General features: G+C 46.0%; 3 protein-coding genes across 3 annotated transcripts; 2 read left to right on the forward strand and 1 right to left on the reverse strand.

Moving 5' to 3' along the window:
- The first annotated feature begins 554 nt into the window (after positions 1–554).
- LOC101778586 (protein YLS3) lies at positions 555–3,197 on the forward strand. Its single transcript, XM_004955704.4, has 3 exons — positions 555–1,003; positions 2,025–2,120; positions 2,779–3,197. The coding sequence occupies exons 1-3, from the start codon at positions 664–666 to the stop codon at positions 2,955–2,957; spliced, it is 615 nt and encodes a 204-aa protein (XP_004955761.1). The 5' UTR covers positions 555–663; the 3' UTR covers positions 2,958–3,197.
- Positions 3,198–9,331: 6,134 nt separating this feature from the next.
- On the forward strand, positions 9,332–16,654 carry LOC101779000 (exocyst complex component EXO84B). The gene is made up of 7 exons (XM_004955705.3): positions 9,332–9,807; positions 11,490–11,587; positions 12,189–13,230; positions 13,862–14,374; positions 15,093–15,281; positions 15,355–15,488; positions 16,140–16,654. The coding sequence occupies exons 1-7, from the start codon at positions 9,574–9,576 to the stop codon at positions 16,300–16,302; spliced, it is 2,373 nt and encodes a 790-aa protein (XP_004955762.1). The 5' UTR covers positions 9,332–9,573; the 3' UTR covers positions 16,303–16,654.
- A 760-nt stretch (positions 16,655–17,414) lies between these two features.
- Positions 17,415–18,293, reverse strand: LOC101779405. The gene has a single exon (XM_004955706.3). The coding sequence runs from the start codon at positions 18,123–18,125 to the stop codon at positions 17,715–17,717; it is 411 nt and encodes a 136-aa protein (XP_004955763.1). The 5' UTR covers positions 18,126–18,293; the 3' UTR covers positions 17,415–17,714.
- Between the last annotated feature and the right edge of the window lie 3,757 nt (positions 18,294–22,050).

The following is a 22,050-nucleotide window of genomic DNA, read 5'->3' on the forward strand; positions in this document are numbered from 1 at the left end:
AAAGTTTACCACCCCGCCATCCATAGTGCGGCTATATGAGTGCGAATGCTCCGTAGTGGACTTTACGTAGTCAGGAATCCAAAAAGAATGGTAGAGCAGAGGACTCCGAGTCCACACCCTCCGCCCTAAACATCATCGAAAGTCTCAAACCTCTGACTAAGAAAAGAGAGTGAATAAGATACTTGTGTCCTATGAAAGGATCTGCTCCATCTTGTATAACCTTGAAAACAAACTAATCGACTGAATTTCTATGGCCATCAAAAGATGACCGTGCATCACCGGTAGTCTTCCTTTCCAAATCCTTACGGCGACGCTTATACTTACCATCCATCAGACTATTGTCACTTAGCCTCTGACAGAGGCAATAAGCAGTTAAGCAACCAACCACTCAACGACCGGTGTCCACGCACGTCACTAGCGCCACGTCACTACGTCACGCACCCCCGTCCGCGTCCGGTCCACTCCAACCAGACCGGGTCCCCGCCCACCTCTCCACCACCAGCACGCGCCCGCACCGGCGGCCCGGCGCGCTCACACGGCCACCCTCCCTCCCTATATACCACGCCTCACCGCGCGCACCTCCTCCTCCTCCTCTGCACTCCACCATCAAACGCCGCCACAAATCCCATTCCACTCCACCACTCATCACTAGCTCTCGGCGCCATGGATCCGAGGGCGGCGGCTTCCGTCCTGGCGCTCTTCGTGGCGGCGGCGATGTCGCCGGCGGTCGTCGTCGTCGGGGACTTCGCGGCGGACCGGGCCGAGTGCTCGGACAAGCTGGTGGGTCTGGCGACGTGCCTGACGTACGTGCAGGACGAGGCGTCGGCGCCGACGCCGGACTGCTGCGCGGGGCTCAAGACGGTGCTGCAGAGCAGCCGCAAGTGCCTGTGCGTGCTCGTCAAGGACAAGGACGACCCCAACCTGGGGCTCAAGCTCAACGTCACCAAGGCGCTCGGCCTCCCCGCCGTCTGCAACGCACCCGCCAACATCTCCGACTGCCCCAGTACGTCTCTCACGATAATCTCACTTGATTCCTTTCATTATCCATTACCACCTACTTACTAGCTAATTATATTGCTGATGATCATCCACAAGTTGGTGTGGTGGAGTAGTGAGTGCCTTGTATGATCCTAATTGTCTACTATATCGGTTAATAATTATGAAGTCTCCATCGATCCTTGTCGATGTGAATTTGGATAATGACGACTAGGAGAAGGATGAACTCAAGTTCTGAAGCTTGAGTTGAGCTCTCTGCTTGCGGTCGATTAGTAGTAAGCTAGCTAATCAGAAAGGCTCGGCCTTCACTTGTGAATTCTGATAATTAAACCGGCATAATTCTTTTCCAAACGAAAAACATGCAGAAAGCTGCATGCCATCGTGTCTGCATTTCGGTTAGGAGTTTGAGCAGGGCAAGGCCGGCACACATCCTTTTCCCAAACGTCACAGACAGTTGGGCGACAGAGATGCCGTGCGACGCCAAGCTACTATAGGCTCGGGGGCCCTTGCTAGTTGTGGGATGTTGCGGATAGCAACACGTCGGGAGCATTTTCCATGCTCCGTAGGAAACTACACCGGAGAAGGCTCCAAATCCGCGGCCATTTTTTTCCCGGGGGATCACAACGGCAGCTCGCCCGTGATCGATGAGGAAGGAGATCGGTAGACCCCACCTCGGATACCAGAGGAGATTCTGAAAAGGGACTAGTGTGGTCTCCTCTGCCGCTTGACTTCAGTCGATCGGCACTCTAGCGGAAGACTTTGGAGGGACAAAATCCAAGAAAGTGCGCTAGCCGAGCAGTGTGGTCTCCAGCAACAAAATCTTTACGACGATGCGGTGATGAGGGTGTCGTAGGATTTTAATTTCAGGTGGAGGAAACTGGCTACACGAATCTTTAAGCGCTGATCCCTGCACAAGAGCTAGCTTTTTCACGTGTTTTTTTTTGTTGCTGTTGTTGTTACTGTACATGCTGCTACAACTAAGATGCTCTCGTGTTTGTGTTGCTTGTTGTTGATTTTGTTTCGTGCAGGGCTGCTGAACCTGGCGCCCAACTCCAAGGAGGCGCAGGTGTTCGAGCAGTACGCCAAGCAGGCGGCGGCACAGGGCACCACTCCGAGCGCCACTGGTCAGTTTCATCATCAATCAATTTGCTTTAATTTGTTTCCCGTTCATTTTCTTTGCCTCGCTGCTTGCATGATCTAGTAGTTGCATGTTTTGATATGGCTTCAAAAATAACGGTTAGCTTAGCTAGCTAGCTAGATTACCTTTAGATGCCACACGGTTGTTGGGATTATTCAGAGGAATTGAGTGCAGCATGGCTATGTTAAGAGTATCTGAACTGAAAGCAATTAGCTCGCTGATTGCTAGCTGAACGGAACTGCTGCACTGATACTGGATTACAGTGCCTCATCTGCCGGGGTTTAATTAAGCTCGGTCGAGTCGACGCGAGAAATCAATGTGCTGCAGGGAGAGCACAACTACTGCACTGCATCCGTGCTGCCTCTGTACAGAGCTCGCCGGCAAGTTTGCAACAGTGATCAGTGAAACAGGACACTACTGAAAGAGAGCCAAGGCATATGCTTCCCAAAAAAAGAAAGGAACTTTATACACATAGGAGTGCTGCTGATTTTTTTTTTAATTCAGTTTCGTGCAATCGTGCTCGTGGACTTGTCATCACTCATCACCATCGTTTGGAGCTCACTTTGGGCTTGTTTTCGAAGGCAATTATTGGCTATAATGATCTAATCCCTGGGCTAACGCACGCCTGCTGTAATGCTCTCCAGGTGGCGGCAGCGCGGCCACCGCGGCCGGCGCGCAGAAGAGCGGAGCTGCCGGTCATCACGCGGGGCGGTGGTTGGGAGTGGGAACGGTCGGTGACGGCGGCGCACGCGCGGTGGTGCTCGCCCTCCTCGCCGCGGCCGCTCCACTCGCCGCGCCTTTTCTGATCCTTCTGCTGGGATAGACGACGCCACGATGAACACGAACGGCGGCGGGCGGCGTCGTTGCTGGTCGGCTTGTGCGGTCTGATCGTAACCTGACGATGGTTGTGCGCGTGCTGTGTTGCTGTGACACTGAGTTTCTTGTGGAAAGAAAGTGAGATTCAATGGAAAAGGAGATGATGTACCATTGGCAAGTTACTTTCATTTTTATTTCCTCGAACGAAAACCGTTTGCAGTTGCAATATGCTATCGCACTTACACTAGCAGCTGTGAAGGAAAGTTGATGCTTTCCTCTCTTTTTTTCCTTTTTGAATTGCAAACTGGTTTGCCTTTTTCGTTTTCTTTTTTCTTTTTCCGAATAGGTTGGATTATAGTTTGCACTACGTATTACCGAAACACCATCTTACATATAGGATCCTAAAGAAAAGTAAAATTACAAGCAAGGACACTGGTTGCTTCAAACACCACAATTTGTCCTAATTTTTTTCTAAAATTAAAAAGGTGTCATGAGTTTACATAAAAACCATACTGCTTCGGTGTCATGTCCACCGTACTATCTTTTTTTTACAAATGCACTTTTTGTGAAAAATAATGCGCTATATGCACAATCACTTGGAGTACAAGGTCTGCTATCTACGTGAGATGTTGTGCAGCTGGTGATCCATGTGTGCTTGAGAAAGTCTCGCATTCCATTTAGCCACCCCAGGGACTGGAACATGCAGATTCTTATGAGGTTGTATTTTGGCTGCATGATTGAGTAGCATGAGACTCTTAATGGAAGGGATAGGGCGTAGGCAATTGCAATGAACCATATTTGTGTCTCTGTACTGTGTCCTGACCTCTCCTCTACCTGAAAACGATTGCAGTGATAACACTGTACTGCCAAATGCATGCAGGTTGTCACAACTGCATCTATCATAATAGAATCTTGTTGCCCATAATGACGTAACGTCTTCAACCATGCATACTAATTTGTGCATATGCGTCCCATTAACGCTACGTGTACTTGAAACCTTGAAGGTAATTGAGCCTACATCTCAACTAGTTGAGGGTATTATTAGCCAGTACAATACCATACAAGCAATGCCATACAAGCAAGGATAGAGAACAAGAGTACGATGTTGAGTGGTCCATTATAAAAAGGAAAATGGAAATGGAGCTCATGCACATATCCTCCGAGCCATTGCCCTAAAACAGAGGAGTTTTTGCTGACTGATAGACAGATGAGAGGTTCATCACTGGTCCAAGTTTAGTCCCTGTCACTCTCTAGCTCTCCGAGTGGTTGTGGTCACCGGGTTTTGTTGGTCTTGAAGATATTGAAATTCCAAATAACATGGTTTTCAGTTTTGACATATGTGCAAAATTAATTGCCTATTATTTGCCCTGCAAACTGTATAGTAACTGAGAACCAACCACTTTAATTTCCGGAGACTTGTTGGACTTTCCAGTTTCAGCAGAAAACATCATGATAAATCGTCTCAAAAAAATTGAGTAAAAGTCATAAAAAGCACCCATATTAGATATCATGTTCAAATTCAATCCATGACCTCGATAAAGAAAAATATATATGGGTTATTTGTAGTGGGTTGTTTATAGTACCATTTCTAAATGTCTCTTCTAATCGCAAATATAAATCTATTAGAGCATCAATAGCCTCAATGATTTATCAAATTTGTTTAAATGGACTTATATTGTAGTCCTCAAGCCAGATGTTGTGATTCGTGTCCCCAACATACTTGCTGATGTTGGTCGGAGCGCGGAAGCGCTTAGGGAAGGGCGTGAAGCGTATTCTTCTCCCGGAATTCGGGCCCGGGTCATCCAAGGTCGGGGAGCGCGAGCGCTCGTAGTAGCGGTCACGGCGGCCATGGTGGTCATCACGATAGTCGTGACGCTGTCGGTCATACTCCGCTCGTTCGAGGCGCCGCGCTTGTATGATGCACCACGCATCATGGGCGGCACCCAGGAGGCTGTGCGTCGAGGCGGCAAGTCACTGTGGCACCCTTGCCCCTTCCTCAGGCTGGCCGGCTCCTTGGCGGCTTGCCACGACAGCGTCCGATGCGTGGGAAGCCTGGGGGCCGCCCGCGCTTCGTGTGCGGTGGCTGCTGCTCACCTCCTGCCTTCGCTGGAGGGAGCTCTTCGTCTATTGGACTGCTGCAGTCTCAAGCAACCCCTTGAGCTCGCGATGAATACACAATTCCTCAGGGCCCTGCGGCTCGGGGATCGAGTGTAGGATCATCACCGCGGCAGCCACGTTCTGGCTAGCCCGCGCGAAGTGGTGGACACCGTCCCCATCGCACGTGATTTGCTCATGCACGTGGCGTGAGCGGTCGCGGGCCGCACTGCCCGCTGGCTCACCCCGTTGTTTGCTCAGCTCAACATGATCGCGCTCCAACTGCCCGCTGGCTCGCCTCGCTGTTTGCTCAGATCAGCGGCAAGGCGTTCCACCTTCTCACAGAGGTAAGCCTCCCGCTGCTCGACAGTAAGATGGTGCGGTTGAGGGTGCTGATCCCCAGGCGGGGTGTGGGTAGCGAGCTCTGCCATGAAGCATTCCTACGACGCGAACTGCTCGATTTCTACCTCTGATGACGAACTGCTTGCTCGCAGAGCGAGCCTCCATTAGGTCGTGGAAGGACGTCATAGCTGAACCGTAGGGTTCCAGAACTCATTCTTTGGGGAAGCGGGGCCTCCCCCGAGAGCTGGGTGAAGACGTTGGCCAGCGCGTAGAAGGTGTGCTGGCACGCCTCCGGCTCAGGGTTCGCCCTGAGGTGGGCGTCGATCCGACGCGCTAGGGCGTCGCTGTCGATGGGTAGAGTGGTGGGGCCACCATAGGGCGGCTCCCCCTCCAGCTCAAGTTGAGCTGGATGGGGAACCCTTCCTCGAGAAGGTGCAGGTGACCTAGCCGGTCAGCGATGAAGTTCAGGCTTCCGAAACAGAATGCCTGGGCTGGAAGAAAGCTAGGGAGGAGCTGCAACTCGCCCCAGCATCGACAGCGAACTCAAGGCTCCTGAAGCGAATGGTGTTGCCTGAGGCGGCGGCGCCATCGGCGTTGAAACCGAAGGAGGCCATCAAAAGCTAGCAAGGAATGCACGACTTCCCTACTTAGCGCATCAACTGTCGATGTTTTGTACCACCGACTAGTGATAATACGTCGTGCTCCCCTCACTTCCTACTTGTATTTCTTTTATCTTAACTGAATAGGTCCTTGTTCAGCCTATTATGTGTATGAGTTTATAGTGCCTGCAAGATGTGCTGCTTAACATGGCATTTTCAGTTGATGATGATGGAATTAAAAAAATAGGGTGCTTGATGAATATTTTACTAAAAAAGTATTCATAGAAAAAAGCAAGACTAATCTGTCAGCTAATGTTATTCGTCTCATGCTATTTTCAAGTGGCTCATGTGATTACAAAATTCAATGTACTCGAGCCTATGACATGTAAGTCCTACATAGTCAATATTTCTGGAAGCTCTGGACACTACTGGGCAAAGGGTCTTTCGTCCAACATCTTTGTACCGGTTGGAATTGGACCTGGCACTAATGTGAGCATTAGTACCAGGTCAAACGTACAGTTCCCCGTGATCCCTTTTAGTACCGGGTAGGAGCTCCACCCGGTACTAAAGGTCACCTATTAGTACCGTATTAGTACCGGGTGAAGCTCCCACCCGGTACTAAGGGGTCACATGGTACATTTAACTCTCTTCACGTCTCTCCTCTCCCCCCTTATCTCTTCTCTCTTCTCTCTCACGGGTACACTTCTCTCTTCTCACACTTCTCTCTTCTCCCACGCAGGGGGCAGCAGGAGTGGCGGGCGAGCGGGGGCGGCGGCGGGAGCGGGCGGGGGCAGGGCCGGTAGTGGCGGGGCGGGAGCAGCGGGGGTGGGGCAGGACAGGACGAGAGCGGACGGGCGGCGGCGGGGCGGGGGCGGTGGCAGGATTTTTTTATTTTTTTTTAATACCCTTTAGTACCTGTTATTTCAACCGGTACTAATAGGGCCCTTTAGTAGCAAACTAGCAATACCGGTTGCAAAACCGGTACTAAACGGGGTTCCCAACCGGTACTGATGGTCCTTTCCCAGTAGTGGGACTAATATCAAACTCTTGTGTGATGCTTTTGGAGCTTTAAGGGGGCATTTGGTTCCTCGAGCTAAAGTTTAGTCCGTGTCACATCGAATATTCGGGACTAATTAGGAGGACTAAATATGAGTTAATTATAAAGCTAATTGCACAGATGGAGACTAAACGGCAAGATGAATCTATTAAGCCTAACTAATCCATAATTAGCAAATGGTTACTGTAGCAGCACATTGTCAACTCATGGACTAATTAGGCTTAATAGATTCGTCTCGCCGTTTAGCCTCCATCTATGTAATGGGTTTTGTAATAGTCTATATTTAATACTTCTAATTAGTATCTAAACATTCGATGTGATAGGGGCTAAAATTTAGGGGAGGATCCTCCCCTAAGATTCAAGTCAGTATTGAAATTATTGATAAAAGATATGGCTTCTAGAAAAAGGACAAAAGAAAACCGAAAGTTTAAGCCTGACGTCATGGCTTGTGTGCTATTCGTCAGATTGTGAGAGATTTTATTTGATTGAATCATACAAATATATCATGTATTTACCCAAGGCTAGTTGCTGTAACCGCTAGCCCGCATGTCCTTGGACAAATGAATTCTCACCAGGTGTATACCGTGCACTGTTGGAGTAGGAGAGCTAACTTCCGCTTGAGGTTGAAGCTCTCTAAGGTCGCTTCAGGTTTTGAGGATCTCGTAACATAACAACTTTCGCTTTGTTCCGAAAGTTATTAAAGGGTAACTGCTAAGAAAGCCCATCTTAGCATCTTTTATTTCTTTAAAGTAGATTTTAAGATGAAGCAATTGTCCTAATTACCGGGACAGTGACCAAGATACAATTTTAAAAGAAGGGGATATGCGGATAGGAAGCTATGTAGGATCGGCATGCTACACAATTCCACCAAATCATTGGTTTCGTGCCACTAGTAGCGGAAGCAAGTTCAAATTTAGGAGGGACTTGGTTCTCCTGTCTCCTCTAATTTCCATCCTTCCTTCTTCCTTTTTCTTTTTTTTTCTTTTCCTCTCTTCTTCTATCTTCCTACTTTGGTTCCGATGGAACTCTTGGGTTCTTTTTGCTTGCCGGGTGATTTGCACTTGCCAAAAATCAGAAATCACCGAACGCAGAGATCTTTGCCAGCCATGCGGGGGTGGAGCATGGACGCTCTTTTGCTACATGATGGGCATACCGAGCTGCCTTTTTTGGAGTTTTTCTAAAAAGCTGCTACTAGCTTTTAGTTTTAAAAAGCCAACAATAATATTTAAAATATATTTTTAGTTTTCTAAATAAAAAATTAGCTTTTCAGCTTTCCATATAAACTGAAACTGCATAAAAAGTTTACTGTTTGTTTGATATTCTAACTTTTCTTGCCGACTAAAATTTCAAACAAACAGTCCCATAAACGTCGACTAGGCTCTTAATATTTTTCCCAGGTTAAACGATGGGCTCTGCCAGTTTCCTGCAGACAAGGAAAACGGGCTAAATTTAAATGCTGGGCCTTCTCTAGTATTGTGTTATGTGGGCCTTTGGTTAGAATAGTCTTCTTTTGGGAGATTCCTTTTAGCATTGTTTGATCGGGGAAAAATGAATAATCAATTCGTGAGGGGATGTCAAACAAGTAAAAAACGCGTCACGACTCAAGAAACCCAAATCGCAAAACCTTCTCTTGCACCGAGTTTCGTGTACAGGCGATCATAAGCTGGCCGTGGTCGGCTTGTTGCATGGTACTATGGTAGCATGAAGCTGGATATCCAATCGACCGTTCTTATTAGTTTCCATAGCCTCAAGAAGATTCTTGAACGTAAAAATTATAAAACATGGTATACCATCAAACTTCTACTCCCTCTGTTCCAAGTTGAAGGTCGTTTTGATTTTTCTAAATTAATAGATATTATTATGTACCTAACTATACTATATCAAGATAAATAATAATATCTATAAATATAAAAAAAGTAAAACGATCTACAATTTGAACGGAGGGAGTGGTTTATATAAATTTTTTTTGTTTTAAAACATGAAAAAAAAATTAATCAAGAATTTTGATACCTGCGAGATTCATGACCTGTTCGCTTCAGCTTATAAGTCGGCTGAAAAGTTGAAATGGCTGATTTATTGTGAGAGAAAAATATTGTTTGGTGGCTGATAAACCGGCTGGCTCTCGGACCCGGAGGAATAGCAAAAAAGAAAATGTCGTGAGCAGCGCATACGAACAAACCCGATGGCCCATTTCCGAGGCCATGGCACTCACAACAGCTAAACTTCGGGCCCACGCCTGAATCATCGTCGCGAAACAACAAAAAATAATCGCATTCGTTTTCTCCGAACCAAACCCAACCCAACCAAACCCGAAGCCAGCCGAGCCTCGGCGAGCCGCCCCCAAATCATTCGTCTCCCTCCTCCCTTTCCGTTTGCTTGATTGATTGGCGAGCAACAACCCCCACCACCACCCCCCACAACCGCCGCGGCAATCACCGCGTCGCGGAACCCGCCCCCCATTGCCGGCGAGGAGGAGGCGGAGGAGGAGGAAGAGCGGTCGCCGCAGCGGGTGGGGGTGTTCTGGATCTCGGATGGCGTCGGCCAAGTCGTCGCGGTCGCGGCCGGCGGGCCACTCGGGGGTGTTCCCGGTGGGCAGCGCCGCGGCGGTGGGGAGCGGCGGCGGTGGCGGGGGAGGAGGTGGAGGCGGAGGGGGAGGCGGCGGCGACGGAGGGGTGCAGCTCGCCGACAAGCTCAAGATCTTCAAGACTGACAACTTCGATCCCGACGCCTACGTGCAGTCCAAGTGCCAGACCATGAACGAGAAGGTGAGCCCTGATCCGCCCGCGGCCGCGGGGGCCGAGCTCCCCGGTTCGATCCGGCCGCGCCTCTTGTCTCAGGGAGGGTCGCCGGGGTGGTGGGGAGGTCGCATTTCGTTGTCTCGTGGTGGGGGTGCCTTTCGGATTAGGTGGGTGCGATCTGGGGGGCGGGTATTGGTGTTGAAATTCGGGTGAATTGCGCAGTAGGGGCGATTCTAGTATCTCCACGATTGGTGATTGAGGGAATGCACTTTGGCATTTCAATGCATGTGTTCTTAGCGCAATTGGTAGGTACTTTGCAGTGAAGAAATGATTTCGCATAACTTGTCTGAATAATTTCGGAATTTGTATGCTTCACATTATGTAGAGCAAGTGACCAGATGATGGCAAAAAATTTGTTATCCATTGTGTTACGTGCGCTAATTGGAAAGCTGAGCATGTGCCAAACCACATGCCCCCCTTATTACTGGTGTTATCTGCACATTTTAATGCAAGCCAGATAATTTGAATACTCAGAAGTTTAGGTTTGAATATGCTGCCATTCTTGAGGCTGCATCATAATGTGGTTATGTGTTACTAGAAATGAAATGCTAGAGGCCTGTGTTTGGAGGAGTTGTCTTATATCTTCAATTTCTCGGTAAATTTATGCCATTGCTTCCGGAAGTAGTGCATTTTGAGTTTGCTATGGCTATTGCTACAGCAGTTCAAGTCCTAACATAGTTTTGATGATCACAGCGATTAAAGGGTTCAGGATCATGGTAAATTGAAGTCTTGATGTTATGGTTTTGTTCACTGGAGTTCATCTCTTCTTTGTTGATGTGTTTGGTGGTAGAAAAATGGTAGTTTGTTTACCTTTTGACATAAAATCGATTAATTAGCTTGTCCAAAACGTCATATATTAAGAAACGGAGGGTGTACATTTAAGAAATGCACCCTAGAATACTATATTAATCCAGTTGGGATTTTGAGTTTTGTGGTAAGTTTCTAGTAAAGATTTTATATCATGTCTTTCCTCTATTCCTCACTAAGGATGGCACTTCACTGTTTACTTTTTGTGGCTACTGGGGTGACTTCACTCCAGCCTAACAAGATGCATGTCATTTGAGAAATCTCTTAACTTTTGTATCTACAGCCATCCCTATTGTAGGAGTCTGAGTACTATACTCTTACATTAATATAAAATCGTGCTGAACTTTTTTGGTTTTGACAGTTTAGCAAAATTCATGTTTTCATCCGCTTTAACGTAACTAGTGTATAGTTGTAGTATCCTATTTTTTCTTACTAACCAACTAAAGTCTCTTCATAGACTTTCAAGTTTGCACAGTGGATCCGGTTCATGAGAATACTTTAGCGTTTGAATTTATCATTTTCCAATGCATGTTGTTTACCCTATGTAGTAGTACTGAATTTCCACAGAATTTGCACGGGTTCATTAAACTAAACTAGCTAATGCTATTTCTGAGGCATCAGATGTTCACATTGGACTTTCTCTACTCTCTTGGCATTTTGTAATCATGTTTCTCAAGGCATCTGCCTTCTACTCTCCCTGTCTCCCAGTACTCTCCCAGTCATTGCTTTTTTTTCCTCTCTGCTATTGACATTGTTGAAGTGTTGAATTCCACCTGAACTGTCAGTATGTCACTAGGATGTGCACTAGACATAACTGACAAGGAAATTCAAATTTGTTGCAGGAAATAAGACATTTGTGTTCTTATCTGCAAGACCTAAAGAAGGCTTCAGCTGAAGAGATGCGCAGAAGTGTTTATGCAAATTATGCTTCATTTATCAGGTGTGGTAGCAACCTTTTTTGCAAATTTCCTTAATTTGTGTTCTTGTCACCTTTGCTTGAGATATCGACACTTTAATCATGATGACACATGAACCCTCCCCCTTCGTCATGTATCCCACTGGTATTTTTTTATTATCACCACTTTCATCAAATCCTTATTTCTCTATGGTAACAACTCTTAACTATCATTGTGCTGAATGCTGGCTACAGGAACAGCTATTGTTTCTTTTAGTAATTCACTGCTATAACAATTTGTTTATTTGTGAATTAAACCATATTAATGTGTTAAAAATACTTATGTAGATGCATTTGCCTAATTTTATTTTTACATTGTTAATATCTTTATCCATCTCATTTATACTATGCAATCTGTATATTCTTTTCTCGGAAACTAAATACTTTGACAATCCCAAAGGATGTTCTTTTCTAGTATTAGTGTATCGGTTTTTATTGAATCAGGGTTATATCAATGTATTTTTTTCTTATTCATCCTGAACTTCTGATCTTTATATTTGTCTAGTTTGTGACATGTGAAATCACAGTTTCAACTGTTAACTTTTCTGCTTTAATAACTACTTTGTACTAATTTACTTGTCATCAGAACATCAAAGGAGATATCCGACCTTGAAGGGGAGCTGCTGTCAATTAGAAATATGCTTAATACACAGGCAGCTTTAATTCACGGTCTGTCTGAAGGAGTTCAGATAGATTCATTGACATCAGGCCCTGAAGGTTCTGCAGAAGATAACATATCCAATGTTGAAGATCAGGAGCCTTCAGAGATTCAGAAATGGTCTGCAGATTTTCCTGACATGCTTGACGTTTTGTTAGCTGAGCGAAGAGTGGATGAAGCACTAGATGCACTGGATGAAGCAGAACGAGTTGCTGTTGACGCAAAACGAAAACAGACTCTAACTGCAGCTGAAGTTTCGGCTTTGAGAAGATCTATCTCTGATAATCGTCAGAGGCTGGCTGATCAGCTTGCTGAAGCTGCTTGTCAGTCTTCCACTCGTGGTATTGAGCTTCGAGCTGCGGCTTCTGCCCTCAAAAGACTTGGTGATGGCCCCCGAGCTCACAGCCTCTTACTCAGTGCACATAATCAAAGGCTTCAATGTAATATGCAAACTATACATCCATCTAGCACTTCATATGGTGGGGCATACACTGCAGCACTTGCTCAACAGGTTTTTTCAGTCATAGCTCAGGCACTCAGTGACTCTGTAGATGTCTTTGGTGATGAGTCATGTTATGCATCTGAACTGGTTACATGGGCTACCAAGCAAGTTATGTCCTTTGCGCTCCTAGTAAAGAGGCATGTGTTGTCCTCTTGTGCAGCTGCTGGAGGCTTGAGGGCAGCTGCAGAATGTGTTCAGATATCACTTGGCCATTGTTCCTTGCTGGAAGCTCGTGGTCTGTCTGTTTCATCTGTTCTCCTGAAACAATTCAAGCCCAGTCTTGAGCAAGCGTTAGATGCTAACTTGAGGAGAATTGAGGAGAGTACTGCTGCACTAGCTGCAGCAGATAACTGGATACTCACTTATCCCCCAACTGGTATTCGTCCATTAACAAGATCATCTGCTGCTAATTTGGCACTTCAGCCTAAGCTCTCTAGCAGCGCACACCGCTTCAATTCAATGGTTCAGGTAATGGTAATCTCTTATGTTTAGGTTACAAGAATGAATCTATCTATTTGTTGTATCCAGAAAGACGATGTTAATCTTTTTTAAAAATCTTATACCAGAATAGGTAGCATGTTAATGCTAATCTACATTCATACTGGACTTGGCATAGCTACGTGTCTTATGGCCTAACATTTCTTTTTCCACTACCTCAGGCGTTCTTGTAATTTCATCTTTATTTCCTGTTCTTACCTGCACTGTCTTTTGAACTTATGTTCTCATCAAAGACACTGTTTTCAGCAAGGATTGCATTAATTTCTCAGTAAATCCCCATCTCAATTAAACCTAATACATGGCTTATGAGCCTTATCCTTTGTTTTATGCATTTCAGACTTCTGGTTGCGTGTTAAACCGATACAGTAGGTTTGCAGACACTAGAATAATTGATGATGCCAGCACATTTCCCTTGATCACTAGAATCACTGGTTCAATAACAGGAGTTTTGCTTACGCTGTAAATAGATTTTTGCCTATCATTACTTTTGCATACAAGAAATATTCTATTATAAACTACTCCTGGTGGACTACTTCATAAGTGACATTAGCTTGTATCTTGGTTCTATATTAAGTATGCCTAATGTTATCTTGAATTTCAGGATTTCTTTGAGGATGTTGCACCGCTACTTAGTTTACAATTAGGTGGTTCTACAATGGACGGGATCACACAAATATTCAATTCATATGTCAACTTGCTTGTAAGTGCTTTACCTGGTTCGATGGATGATGAAGCTAACTTAGATGGTTTAGGACATAAGATTGTTAGAATGGCAGAGACTGAAGAACAGCAGTTAGCTTTATTAGCTAATGCATCTCTACTAGCTGAGGAGTTGCTACCTAGGGCAGCTATGAAGTTATCATCAATAAACCAGTCTAGCATGGATGATTTGCGTAAAAGAGGAACAGATAAGCAAAACCGTGTGCCTGAGCAACGTGAATGGAAAAGAAAACTACAACGAATGGTGGACAGACTGAGAGATAGCTTTTGCAGGCAGCATGCTCTTGAACTTATATTTACAGATGATGGTGATACCCATCTCAGCGCAGAAATGTATATCAATATGGATAATACTGTTGAAGAACCAGATTGGGTTCCATCTCCAATTTTCCAGGTAATTACAAGTTCGACTATTTATTATAATTGGCTAAATTGAACCCCAGGCCATGTATTTGCCAGAATGGATCGTATAGGTCTTTCTCTTATAAATTCTGAGCTTTTAGAATTAGGTTATTTACTTATAATTGCCTTGCGGAAATATGCCTTCAAATAATGAAATTCAACTCTGAGACCATTGCACATCTTTTCACGTAGTTGCTTGGGTCAATCCTTTATGTAGGCCTATCATTTTATCATGATGATATCCTAAGGGGACAGTAGTGACTAAATTAATTTAGCATATGGACAAAAGTGAATGTTTTTGGATGGGAAACATGGTATGAATGGATGGGTCGAATCTACAGTTTTGAAAGAGAAGCTTATAACCCTTAACTTTGATGATTCTTCTAGTTGAGCCCCTGGAATATAAAAAAAATCATATCGATACAAGTTTTAATAGCACAATGGGTTAAGATGGTGCAACGTCAAAACTTAAGGGGCATACATACTTTCCATTTTAGAAAGTAGGCCTCATATGTTGCTTATATCCTTCATATTGGATGCACTTTGCTAAGATTGCAGGTTCCATGGTGAAGCTTCTTTTTATCTTTTATATTAATGTGTTGTTAAAAAATGGTGCAACTTGTCAAAATTAGTTGTCTTTCTTTGCATGGCGCAAGCATCTTCGATGATATATAGTCTTTGGAAGGATGTCATCTGGTGTTTTATTGCAGGAACTATATGCAAAGCTGAACAGGATGGCAAGCATTGCTGCAGAAATGTTTGTTGGTAGAGAAAGATTCGCTACTTTGTTAATGATGCGCCTCACAGAGACAGTCATACTGTGGCTCTCAGAGGATCAGGCCTTCTGGGAAGAGATAGAACAGGGGCCAAAGCCTCTAGGTCCCCTTGGTCTGCAGCAGGTAAGCTCCTTTCCTCCTTTTCTCTTCGTTTCATTGGTTAATTGTTATTTTCAAAATTTTCCATTCTTTGCAGTTCTACCTGGATATGCAATTTGTCATCATTTTCGGGCAAGGGCGTTTTCTCTCTAGACATGTACATCAAGTCATTTTGGATATCATTGATAGAGCAATGGCTGCATTTTCTGCTACTGGAATCAACCCTGATAGGTACAACGCTCATCATTTTTGTGCCTCTATTGGTTTAGAATTAAATGCTGATTCTTTCATCTGCACGCTTCACCAAAAAAATGTTGCTAGTATTTAATTTACACAGTACTCTAGGGAAGTGAACCCTGTGTTGCATTTTTTTTTCTTGTATAGTTTGTACTACTCGAATGTTCCTCCCTAAGAATGCAAGTAAAAAGAAGAATAAGTAAATAACTTGGGGTTATATCATTATATGTTCCTATAGGCTGCTACCATTGTATCCTATACTAACCATAACTGGCAGATTGGCTGCCCTTAGTAACCTAACCAAATTGCACTACTGGGATGGTTTTGAGAGAATTTTAGTTATTAGGGAAAGCTTGATGTATATTCAAGTAGTTTTTAGAAAAGAGATTATATGAAGCAGTTTCTTTTACTTCAGCTCACTGATACCAACACATTATGCTGCTGTACTTGAATGCGAACAAGGCATCCTACTTACTCTTAGTTCAGTCATACTTTCAAAAGATCTTGAGGATCCCCTCATGTTCTGTGTTACATGAAGCCTTGTGGGAGATTCTAGTAGCTACAGCTGGGTATCTATTGCCCATGAGGCCATGAGGCTTCCACCGGAAACTTAAAATTTCAACCAATATTCTTGCTTCTGTGCAGTGTCCTTCCTGGCGACGATTGGTTCATGGACGTCGCTCAAGAAGTTGCCAGTATGATCAGCGGAAAGGGTAGAGCTGCCAACGGCGACAGGGAAGTAAACAGCCCAACTGCCTCGGTTTCAGCGCACTCAATTTCATCGTTCAAGTCCCACGGCAGCTCCTAGTTTGCAAGCTGGTATTTTTTGTAGGCAGATCATTGTATAATAATCAATAGTATATTCTTTCACCCAATTCCTCCACTTTGCTTTTTTCTGCTTCGCTTTTTTCCTTCAAAACCTGTTGTGCTAGTACTAGTATAGAGGGATAATTGTTTGACCTAGGAAAAGAAATCTTGATTCGTCGTTTCAGAGAGCTGAGGCCTGCAAGTGTTGTATGGCCACACATGGCTGGGCATGGCATCTTCACCAGTCTGTATCATTCTTTCATCAGTTTTTACTTGTCTGTTGGCATGAATATATTACAAGAATTCACGGTTCGAGTAATTTCTGGCATGCAATGCATTCTAAAATTTACTTTGTGGTTAGCTAGTAAACTACAGAATGTTTAACAGTTCAGTCCTGTCACAATCTTGGAAGCAAGTGTTTAACACTGAAAATCTGTGATGGGTATCAAGAAATGTGGGCGTGATCTGCAAATTGTGAAAGATAAGATCCCTTGCCCCTGGGTGTCAGCAAAGTGTTCTAAAATTGGCTTGCTTGTGTTGTGCTGGTCTTCCGGAATTCTTTTGTGTGCCTGTGTCAATCGGATGCAGAGTCAATGTGCTCAGGTTGCCTTGTCGGATATGATTTGGGCATGCCAAAATGCGACCGTGATCCAGCAACCATAAAAGGATGTCATCGTGATGGTCCCGGTTTGTAGTTTATTTCTCCTTCCTGTGATCAATTTCTCAGCTGCGGTACAAGTTGGTAACCTGTTCTTGGCTCGTGTCCGGTATCCCTCTTGTTTTCTTCTGCTGTATAGGTGGTTTGGGTGTATATATTCGTAAGCGAATAGTAGTAACCAAATCTTGCTATGTTGTTGTTGACGGAGCCAGCAGCAAGTTTTCTTTTAGTTCCTGTTCCTGCCCAACCAGGCTACCACAAGTCCCTGTTGGTCAAAATCCAAGCTTTCCTGCTGGAATATCTTCACAATACAAGTATACAAGTATCAAGAGCTGCACTGAACTACAGTTCATTCTGGTAACATGGATGGTATGAAAGGAGCGAAATCATCTGGTGTTTCAGAGAGCACCTGATGGTTAAGAAATTTAGAGTGAGAACACCTGGTAACAATCACTTGGATGTATCACAATCACATGTTAAGAAATTCGAATGGGTTTGTGGCCAACACACTTCATCATCGTAAGTCTATTTGTTGGCATACAAGTTTTCTTTCTCAACTCGTCAGCCTACACAAAATTAAAGCACGCGTGCAATAGTGCACATGGTGCTACGATCTCAACCCACAGAAAAGAGCAGAAAAATGTTACAGTACATCGAGTGCAATAATTCTCACATGCACAAATGCTGCATAAGAACGTCGCCGCGCGCCAGCCACATCCCCATCGCCGCCGCAGGCGGCGCCACACGTGCGCGCCCTACTGCTGCGCGTGCGACGCGGGCGGGTGCCCCATGCAGGCGCAGAACGCGGCGGAGATCCTCCGCCGCCGCCGCGCGGGCCGCTCGTGGCGCTCGCCGTTCGCGCCGACGACGACGGTCGCCGGTGATGACGCCGCCTGGCTCTCCACGATGACGCCGCCTGCCGCCGACGAGGCGCCCACGCTGCCGAACCCCCCGCCGCCGCCGTGGCGCATCAGCGAGCGGGACACGACGCGGGGGGAGGGATCCCCGGCGAGGATGCTTGCGTCGGGGTGCAGCGGCGCCACGACGGCGCCCGCCCTCGGCGTCGACAGGCCCTTGATGTCGAGGCCCCGCAGCGGGTCGTCCCAGATGCGCCCCGACGAGCCCTGCCGCCGGAACGACACCGACGACCGCTGCAGCCTCGACATCGATCGGCGGCGATCCGACGGCGTCGTCTCGTCCGCGTGACGAACGGGAGAGTGATGGAGGATTAATTAATCCAACGACGGCGAGGCCGGCGTGTCATCTTTGCAAGAACTCGAACGACCTCTCTAATATAGCGCCGGCCGGACCGCCGGTGACGATGAGCTGGTAGCTAGCCGACGTCCGTACGTCGTTGTTCCGGTTGGTTAGCCTAAAATAGGAGGGGGGGAGTTTGGCGCGAAAACGAAGGTCGGGTGAGTTGGGAAGGGAGTTGAACGGCGCACGTCTCCAAGGAGTCCAACGCCAACGAACCACATGGCGGTTTCGAATGATGTTCTTTCTTCTTCTTCTTTTTTCTGCAAGATGATCTGTTCCTTTTTCTTCTTCTTCTTTTTTCTTTTGATTGATGATGACAGCAATAACTTTTTCTAACTTTGAAGTCTGTCACTGCATTAGTGAAGGCGTAAACCAGGGAGGAATGGCGCGTGCGTTTGCTTTCTATTTGGGCCGATAGCGCCTCGTCTCGTGTTGTGATGGTTTTAGCCCATGTGCCGGCCCACCACTGTATCACTGGGCAAATGATGAACCAATGATGATGGGAAAAACTGAAACTACCCCCCAAAACCCTTTTCTTCCTGTTGCTGGTTATTCTTTTTCACTAGCACGCGGGATCCACGTGCTTCCGGAATCAGGCGTGGAGCATGAGCGACATATTATAATACAAGGATAATCAAGAGGATAATCCAGACTTGGTGGTCCATAGCAAACATGCCACTTAGCAGAATGCGCATCACCACCTACACAGCTTCAAAGAAAGATACCGATGTGACAACAAGGTGATCCTAGCGCTACAACTTGCGACCCTTATCTAACATGATGTTGATGCGCTGAAAAAAATACCGTATGACCAAAACGAGTATAATCCTTTAATAGTTGTAGCTTGGCACACCGTCTAGGTCATGTACATACTTGCACTTGCTATCTCTACTTTAGTGAAAGGCAGAGCACCTGCCATTGCTCTAAACAAATTCATGCTTGCGACATCCAATCACCTGATCCAACACCTAAAATGATGATACCAAAATCCCAAATAGGTATAGTCTCAAGAACTTGCAACAAACGAATTCGTATGCAATGCAACAACTCCATCAACAACACTCTTGCAACAAACCTCGTGAAGCTGAGCTCGAGATAGGAAGGGATGGTCAGGCCACACCGCCAAAACCACTTCATCTTCATGACGCCATCTCCTAAGATCTGGTGAAACTAGTTGGTTGTGGCACCAAATTGATGAGCCTCTGGACCTAATTTATTTAAGGAGGCTTGAGGAGAGAGAGAGACAAATTAAGTGTAGATTAGCTGGGAAGGTTTCTTATGGTGGAACATGTCTATCTGAATTCAAGACATCAATTGGACGTGAGTGTTAATAGAATAAAAGCGCAGAAGCGATAACACAAAAACACAAAGCCAAATCGCAAGATCAAACAAACGAGAAAGACACCGAGGCACGATGTTTTTTAACGAGATTCGGCCACGTGCCTCCTCGGGGCATGACTACGGGCCAGCGCTCCTCCATATAAACAGCAGCTACATCGGCATCGGGGCACCACCGCGGCCACGCTGCCACCCACACTAATCGTCAAGTCATCTCACGGTTATAACGGTAGTGCCCTCATATTTATGGGTCTTACGAATACAAAGTATGACTAAGACTCTATCACTAACCTACCAAATTACAACTCAAGTTCAATTGTAACCAAACTGTACACATATTCGACACATATTTAACAAACTCCACCTTGGTGAATATGCACGCCATCTTGAGTTGTCCATGCGCGAACCTTTGTGTACCAGACTTGAGTCATCTCCTTTGTTGCTCACTTAAAACAGCTCGACGATGTCGCTGCCACCTCGCCGATGTCTGGATAGAACACCACCACACTTGCATTGCCATCCATGACTCCACCTTCAACAACGCTTCCCATCAGCTTGTATTGGTGTGCACTTGACTTCTCACCAACCATGACTGTCTTGCCTCCATGCATGACTCTCAAGGTCTTCTTATCAGGCGCCACCTGATACAGCCATCCTTCTTCATGCAAGATCCCAAGCAAAATTAGATTCCTCCGCAGCCCCGGTACATGCTTCACACTCTTAAGTAGCACCTCTTGACCATCACACATCTTGAACTTATATCCCCCACTCCTATGATACGATAAGCCGAATCATCTCCCAAGTGAGCAAAGACCACCATCCTCCTCGATGTATAATAAGAACCACTCTTTCTTTGGTGTTGCATGGTACGAGTTAGATGAATCCAACAACCACGCTTCACAAGACTTTTCACTTGACACCGTGAGAACATCACCATCACTATCTGAGTCATCCTGCTACCTGGCTATCATCACACTTGTGGTTCCACTACCCTTCTTCAGTTCCGGGAACTCAGCCTTCTTATGTCCCCACTCCTTACACTTGTAGCAATGCGGTCCCTTCTTATTGTTGTTATCCTTCTTATCTTCACCACTGTGATCACTCCTGACTACAAAAGCACTCCCAGAAGACTCTTCAGGTGAATTATTCTTCCTCCCTCTGCTCATGAGAAAGCAAAACAGTAACAATATCATCCACTTTCATATTCTCCTTTCCATACGTTATCGTAGTAACCAAGTGATCATAAGATCCCAACAACGAACACAGAAGAATAATCGCCATGTCTTCATCATCAATCTTCGCATTGACCTTCCCAAGATCAGCAATTAATTGATTGAAGACATTAACATGCTCATCAAGATCCAACCCCTCTTGGATCTTCAGTCCATACAGCTTCCGCTTCAGGTACATCTTCCGGGTCAAAGTCTTGGACATAAATTTCTCGGCCAACTTGTCCCAAATCTTCTTAGGTGAACTTTCATCCATGACATGGTACATGATTCGATCGGAGAGACACAACCTTATCGTTGCACACGCTTGCGCCTTCATTTCCTCCCACTTATCATCCTCCACCTTTGCCAGTTTCTTCTCGCTCTAGCCAACAGGTCCTTCACTCTCATCTGCCACAACCCAAAGTTCCCGGTGCCATCGAACCTCACCACCTCAAATTTGGAAGCCATCGACGCCTTGCCACATATCGCCGAAAATCAATTCACACACGTGTATTGTACGCACATGCCACATACCTTCTACACACCGTGTGCTCTCGTTCCTTGCGTCCTGTCTTGAACGCCGCTGCACACACGTCCCTGCAGCCCTCACGCCGTCTGCGCGTGCTGCTCCCCGTTTGTCACCGTCGCCGTACATCGCCTGTGCATAGCCGCGCCGCTCGCAAGCCTTGTCAACTTCCTCGTCGTCGCACACGACGATGCCGACCCGCTCAAGAGCTGTGCCCGCCATTCGCTGTCCACCGTCGCAAGCACCAGCTTCCACGAACAGCTCAGATTGCCTTCGATGCAATCTACTGTAGACTATATATGTGTTGTTATATACCGAGGCAAAAAAAATAGAACAGCACAAGTAGTCCCAAGAGAATCAGACTCCTCCCGCTGCTCTATCCTTTCCTTATTTCCCTCTCGCATACGTGATCTCCTATGGAAAGACTGCATCGTGTTGTCATCGAACCGACCGAGTCCAACCCGGTCACGTATACATGCAGTCATACTCCATCCTTGACTCGTCGCTTTGCCTTGCCAAAGTAGCCAAACCGCATGCAATCCACACCCAGCAATACATGCATGTTCCTATTGGGTCCCACCAAAAAATGTGAAAAATAAATCCAAACTGAACTCCTCCACGTACGGGGCCATGCACAAACATGCACTTGCATGTGGCCACCGTCTGTATGCCTCCATCTGCAACACGTCCACCACCTGATCCAACGCTCCGACCGGCTGCAACACACCGCGCCATCCTAGCTACTCCCATGCGTGCCCT

The sequence above is a fragment of the Setaria italica genome, chromosome II (genome assembly GCF_000263155.2).
Source record: "Setaria italica strain Yugu1 chromosome II, Setaria_italica_v2.0, whole genome shotgun sequence".
Classification (NCBI taxonomy): Eukaryota; Viridiplantae; Streptophyta; class Magnoliopsida; order Poales; family Poaceae; genus Setaria; species Setaria italica.